Genomic DNA, 6,700 nt, shown 5'->3' with positions numbered 1-6,700 from the left:
TTTGAGATTAAATAGAAGAAAATACATAACATTAAACATGTTAACAACACAAAAGCCATATTAAACACAGACTACTTTAGACCCGGAAGTAGGATTCGTCACGTCATCACTTAACAATCGGATAGCTTTATATTTAGCAGCAGATCCAAGCGCTCTATCGTCTTGTCTAGCTTGGCAGGAAAGCGAATAAGTGCTTTTCCTAAAAGCTCCAGCTACGAGTTCATGTTTGAAACAAAGTGAATAATAAAGACATGGAGTCAAAGGTTCAGTTGCAAATCTTACACAGATCTTTATTGTTCTTTTAATTACATCAAATTGCCGTTTCACTCGTTTTCATCTCAACAACCAGCCAAATCCTGTAGTCACTTTCCCAATCCTTCCTCATCTGCCTTCCCCTACGTACAGTTTCCTTTCATTTCTTTCCATCCATGAGCAACATTCCCCATCCACCTGAGCAGATGACAGGAGTTACACATGTCACACTGAGCGTTTCACTTCCTAAACGTTCTCGTCTTCGTTCTCTTCTGCCTTCAACAACTTTCATCGTCGCTTAGTCCCGTCCCTCGGGACAGTTGCATACATCATGCCGCCTCTTCAGGTGCAAGTGGCGTCCACAACTAAAGCTCCATGCAAGATCCTACACTGAAAAGTGATCCGCCTCATTCTCAGGCATCAGCTTTTTAAGAAACCAACGTGGCTCAGTTCAAAATTTTGTCTTAAACAAAACTCATCATCTCGTCTGCGATATGATTTCATCACGGTTTTTTGCTGACATATCATCTGTTCTGGAATTAAATTAATGCCTCTGTAGTAAATAAAATAAAATAATGTCTGGCTTCTAGCATCTGTTATTTAAGGAATGTATAAAAATAAGACATCTTCTGCTCAGTCTAAAAACCCAACTATGACAGAAATCTGTTTGTGTGGTACACCTCACCTTTTTGGGGTTTGGCTTTTTGTCTTTCACCTTGACATCGGCAAATGTTCAAAAACCTGCCCTAACAGCTAAAACTCTGCTGCTTTACAATACCTAAAACAATACTAGGATAGATCTGAAAATATAAAATGTATTATCCCCCAAAGAAAGGTCTAAAAGAATGTTTAAATATGAACTTTATAGTAAACAGGATCTGATGCACCAACTCTTTCTTCAAGAACTCAGCAAACTGGCCACACCGAGTGTGAACCGTGGGTTTACTTCTTGTCATGCTTCCCTTTTAGAGCTGAACCACGTGCACCCCCCTCCAGAATACTGTGTCTCTATGGGATGCACTTGGATGGAGGAGTAAGGTAAATAGCTGCCAAGGAGGACAGTAACAGAACACTGCTGTAATAACACGCAGACACTCATAAATGTGCTGTGCGGTTTTATGTACAGGAAAAACAAAGAGGTCCATTCACGTTCTCTACCAACGCTCCACCTCACACCATCGTCTCTTTTCTCTTCCCTAAAGAACACAGAGCCTTCTTGTCCTTTTTGGTTTTATGTGTCGTGGGTGAGGATGACGTCGATGACACGGACGTCGTGGACGACGACGGGGAGCGAGGCGAAGGGGACGCCGTGGTGGGGCTGTTGCACAGTGAGGCGGGGGCCGACTGAGAGCCTGGCTGCGGGTAGTTCTCGTCTGCTTCCTCCATGTGGATGATGGCAGAAACGGAGGAAGGGCGGCGCTTGGAACGGACGCTGCCTGTAGGCGGGCTGGGGCTGGAGGGCTCGCTCAGAGGCCGGTGGACGGCAATGGCACTACGGAGGCAGTTGAGCCACTGCTGCTTGTGGAAGACGTCGTTGACCTGCAGAGTGTGTGACTGTGCCTGGCTCGGGTCTTGGGAACGTACCCGGAAAATGTTCTTGGCTGCAGAGAAAGCAGAGAGCGTCATTAGGAACGGGGGCAAAGTGCTGCTCAGGCTACTAGCGGACACTTTCTGGGACGAGCCTTACCTTTGTCTGCATTGCTGAAGGCTCCTCTGAAAGAGCCGCCCATTCTGACATCGCCATCTTGCAGGTCCTCCAGCACCAGATCCTGCACTGCGATTGGCTGCCGGTACACCTGGAAGCACTGGCGCTCGTTCCTGGTGACGGGGCGGGTCAGGATCAGCAGGTCGGTGAACAGGAACACGTGCAGCTTCTGAAAGAATTTCCAGGAAAAACAGAAACTTTCAAACCAGAGCATCATCTGAGCACATAGCCCGCCTCATGTGGGACGGCAGCCTCGTGTTAACATGCAAAGAGAAGCACCGAAGGACGACTTGGAAGTGTGCGCTGTGCTCACCGTGCCGCTCTTGTTGCGCAGCTCCCCGTGACACAGAAGACTCTTGCACCGTTCGATGCGAGCGTCCCTCTGCCTGTCGTCCAGATACTCCAGCTTGTCGATGTAGTACTGGCACTCGGACTCCCCTTTCTTCTTGTTGATGTCAGACAAAACTCCCTGGATGACAGTGATCTGAACACACAAGCAGCCTAATTATTACATGGGAGAGGCACTATGATGGATCAGTGTGTTGAACCAGTTTGTCTCCTGGACTTACAGCTTCCTGCAGGCTGGCAGCATCGGGGTGTTCTGCTGGAGTGTGTCTCAGGATTTCCTTGAGCAGTAGGGGGTACTTGACCAGGCGGGATCTGGGAATGTCCAGGAAGCTCCACAGGTCCAGTTTCCGACTAAAAGGTGACTCAAGGCACCGCTGCAGGAAGTCCTGCACACGTGGGTCTTGCTTCTTCTGGTCCAGCAGCGCCTTGGCTGCCAGCTGGTTACTGCAGTAGTCTTTGTAGGCATTGAGCCTGGGCAGCTGCAAAGGAAGGAGGGACTCTTTATCTAACTGCTAATTCAAAATACGGTTTTACTAGCGTAAAAGCTTTTGATGGCTCAAAAAGTCAAAGACACTTACCCAGCTAATAACAATTTGCCCAATCTGGCCCACGGTCCCGTCTGGCCCCGTGGCTTTGGAGAGCTGCGCCAGAAGGTCCTCGTGCAGTGGGATGTAGGCATCCAAGTTGCCGAAAATGTGAGTAAGCTCCTCCTCCGACATGATGGACAGCTTCAGCATCGGGTCGTGGTACGCCTGTGGATGGAGCAAAGTGATCAGTAATATCTGGGCAGAGCTTTGGGAGCGGCTACTAAAAATATCTTGGTCAACAGTTTTAGGGGTACAAAAAAAAAGACAGAGGAACAATCCCTGTCTTTTTATAGCTCCTGGCTGCGCTGCATTCAAAGCCTGCCAGACTGATTTAATCTGTTTGCTTTATATGTACTCCCGCTGCCTCAGAGCTTTTAAAATTACAAACCTTGCGTGCAAGCTGCAGGTCCTCAATCAGATCCTGTTCTCCACGAAACAGCTCAAATATGGCCTGAGGAATGGGAGAAGGCACAGACAGATGTTTTTTTAGTAAACATGTAAATCAGGTTGTCATTACATCGTAGCCTAAACCATAGTGAGCTTAGCCAAGATGGCTGAATGGCTTCTAGTCCAATTTAAACCATTTGACACAAAGACATGTGAACTAGTCTAGCAAGCATGTAGAATTCATCCCTGCCTGGACTCCTGGACTCACCTCTTGCCGCTTGATCTCTTTGGTGGAGAAAGTTCCTTTCTGGTGGATGTCTAATGTCTCGGACCATAAGGTGCTGTTCCTCCTTTTAGGTGGTGTGGGGGCCGCTGCCTTGCTGCAAGGCTTCTGGGGCACGCCCGGCAACTTGCCATCGCCCCGGAAAGAGGCCTTCAGAAAGAAAGAACACCACATGTTAGACATGTTGAAAGGGATGTCCCTGTCCCCCCAATGCGCTGTGTTTCCATTGGATGCCGTGAGCGCTTACCTGGATGGTTTGGCCGAAGCGCCGGACGGCCCCATTCTTTACCGGAGAAATGAGGTTGGCTAGCGACGTCACCCTGCCGAGAGAACGGACGCGCTTGTTGCTGGGTTCCTGCAGAAGGAGGCAAAAACAGAAGGGGAGGTTAGTCGTGCAGTTATTCTATCATAACTCGTGTCTGAAAACCCTGAACGTCTGAAGTGCGAGAGGCAGATCAAAACAAATCGATCAGTAACTGTGACACCTCAGCAAAGACTTCCTTGTGACAAAACACGTCAAGTCACGTCATAAATCCTGGTTATGAACTCTAGTCCCTCCTTTAAGACGAGCAGCTGGAGCCGAGGTCAAGCCGCAGGCAGACAGCCTGGCGGAGCGGCAGACAGAGATACTAAGGAGGAGGAAGCACTTCCAGCAGCTGTTGGCTCCATCATATGAAGAGTCCTGAGCCAGGCCAGCCCACTGAGCACAAAGACCCTCTCTCACTGCTGATCTGGAGGGGAAGGGGGTCTGGAGGAATGCCAGGAATGCACGAGACCGTGCTTCTCAGCTGTTCAGTGTCTCTAATCTGCTGCTATCTGCTCTGACAAGAGCGAAAACTCAAGTACAGAGTGGATCTGCTGCATCGCTCAAACTGGGGTAAATGATTCCTGATTTACGGATGGAGCTGCGTGGCAGCGTGCTGCTGCTACGAGCAAGAAAAAGGAGCAGCAGTCAGGAATACAGCAAAGTGTTTACGCAGTGCAGCGCTGCATGGGGCACGCCACACAATTTATGGCTGCGAGTTGAAACACGCTCTTCAACAAGTCTTGCGTGAGAGAGTACTGCACCTGGGGCAGGTGACCCCCCCAAACACACACAACTCCTCACCCGCCCCGAGGCTGGGAGAAACAGGAATCAAAGAGCAGCAGGGTAATGATTATAATTCCACACGATTTGCATTTTCTTCTGCAGTGTAACATCTTAACATGACAGTAATGCAGTTTTGCCCTCTGAAGATAAAACACATCGCTTGTGTTTCCCTGACGCACACCAAATGAGATTTTGTCCCAGCTCAGCAAATGTGGGAAACAGTACAGCCACTGAGGCTCCGGTCTCTGTGGACGCAGCTGTGGAACAGCTCAGTCTGCTGTGGCTGCGGTCAGACTCTCCACGGAGAACTTAGCAAGCCCTCGAGTGGCGGGGGCCACATATCAACTGCTTTCCTCTTTTTGTAACTTATCTGTGGCTACCAGACTTGGCTCCCTCTAAGTGATCACCAGTTCATATCTGTGGACAAATAAGTGGTAACAAGTAGTTTTTGGTGTGTTTTTGGGGGGCAGAGGGAAAATAGTGGAAAAGCGTAGTGGCCATGAAGCGCTGTGGACGCGGATAATGAGAGGCCACTCGTCCTGCTCTTTGTATATCAGTAGTTAAACAGGGAATGCTGCTATTCCTGGCAGTCCTGTGGCATTAGAGCGAGTCAGGCTGGAAACCATTCAGATCTGGGCTCAGTCAGTCGAACCCTCCAGACATAATATACATGTAGCCTCCTTCAACTTTCAACCTCAAACTTTTCTCAGCTCCCTCCCTGTGCTTCCTCTTTGATGTAACCTCACATGTGCCAGATGTGTCCCTGTGATTACAGCTTAGAAAATGATGGAAAAAAGAACAGGCACAAATCAAAGGACGGAGGTACTTAGAAAGTCAGCACAGAGTGAAAATACAGGGTTCTACTGAAAGAAAGGACTCAATTCGTGAAGTGTTTCCAGACTTGTCTTTTGCAGAGATTTACTGTCAGTGAAGCCACACAGCCACAGGGAAATACACAGACAGCACCTGGGTTTCCTACGATATCTGCTGCTTTCATTGTAAAACGCATTACCCTTTGAATGTTTGGTTGTTTACTGAGACCCTACCCCCTGCTGTCTCACTGTTCCTGTACTCTTCTGTGTGCTCACTATGGACCTGATCTCCCCATTTCCCACTGAGACTGAGGTGTCTGCTGGGGTGCGTACGAGAGCAGGGGGAATACACAGCCGTGCGTGGGGGAGGTCGTTACTGTTCACAACTAAAAAGGTGCAGTGTAGTCCAATGATTAACTTTTCAGGGTTTGACAGTATCTTAAGCATTGTCCCAAGTGCCCTGGAACAAAGGTCAAAGTCTCTGTGCACGCGCGCACACACACACACACACACACACACACACACACACACACACACACACACACACACACACACACACACACACTGTGTACATACGTGAGATAAAAACCAGGGTTAGGTGCTGATTGACTCACAGTGTGATACCTAACACCACACTATGACTTCATTTCCAGCAGCTCTGGTCAAACATTTACAGAGTAAAGTTTCAGCCATCTCACCTCTAACTCCTTGTTGGCCTGGTTCTGGCAGTCTGTCACTTGCAGAGTCCGTTTGATAGGCACCAAGCTACCCACTTCATCGTAAGCCACCATATCTTTCAGTAGAAACACAGTATCCTTTTAATCCTCACGAGTTGGCTTCAAGTAATCCACACCAGAGAGAAAAAAGGTGGCAGAAAATCAAGAGTTATAAGCACGTAAAAAGACGGAACAGATACACCTTCCCCCTGTTTGGCTTTTTCTGGCATGGGGCTCCCTCCTCACTCTGCCTCGCACTCAGCTCTAAACTTTGGTCTGAGGCAGAGCAGGAGGGGAGGACTATATATGCAGGGGAGGAGTCCCGAGGAGGGACAGAGGGACGGGTCTACCTGAGGAAACAGCTCAGCCTTTGAACAGCTCCTACTCAGTGCAGACAAATAGCTGCCCGCATGCTTTGCTGCTCTATCGAGTCCAAATATTACTATGAAATGTAAAAATGATGGGCAAACGTTACTGCTAAGTGTGGTGGACACGCAGCAGGTCCATACTACGGGCTAGT

The 6,700-nt window shown here is 48.8% G+C and overlaps 1 protein-coding gene across 1 annotated transcript; it reads right to left on the bottom strand.

Moving 5' to 3' along the window:
* Positions 1 to 264: 264 nt before the first annotated feature.
* On the bottom strand, positions 265 to 6,458 carry net1 (neuroepithelial cell transforming 1). Its single transcript, XM_026147568.2, has 9 exons — positions 6,163 to 6,458; positions 3,810 to 3,917; positions 3,548 to 3,712; positions 3,281 to 3,343; positions 2,884 to 3,057; positions 2,527 to 2,784; positions 2,271 to 2,441; positions 1,940 to 2,126; positions 265 to 1,853 (listed from the first exon to the last, which is right to left on the bottom strand). The coding sequence occupies exons 1-9, from the start codon at positions 6,253 to 6,255 to the stop codon at positions 1,423 to 1,425; spliced, it is 1,650 nt and encodes a 549-aa protein (XP_026003353.1). The 5' UTR covers positions 6,256 to 6,458; the 3' UTR covers positions 265 to 1,422.
* Positions 6,459 to 6,700: the final 242 nt, after the last annotated feature.

Source organism: Astatotilapia calliptera, chromosome 17, assembly GCF_964374335.1.
Source record: "Astatotilapia calliptera chromosome 17, fAstCal68.1, whole genome shotgun sequence".
In the NCBI taxonomy this organism is placed as follows: domain Eukaryota; kingdom Metazoa; phylum Chordata; class Actinopteri; order Cichliformes; family Cichlidae; genus Astatotilapia; species Astatotilapia calliptera.
The sequence above is the reverse complement of the archived record's forward strand: the minus strand, read 5'-3'. Positions and strand labels throughout refer to the sequence as shown.

Excerpts from the sequence above, each read along its gene's own strand:
- net1 (XM_026147568.2), bottom strand. The coding sequence starts at position 6,255 with ATGGTGGCTTACGATGAAGTGGGTAGCTTGGTGCCTATCAAACGGACT. Across the intron at positions 3,058-3,280 it reads ACCTGCAGCTTGCACGCAAG|GCGTACCACGACCCGATGCT; the intron begins GTTTGTAATTTT and ends CTCCATCCACAG. Across the intron at positions 2,442-2,526 it reads CTGCCAGCCTGCAGGAAGCT|ATCACTGTCATCCAGGGAGT; the intron begins GTAAGTCCAGGA and ends TTGTGTGTTCAG.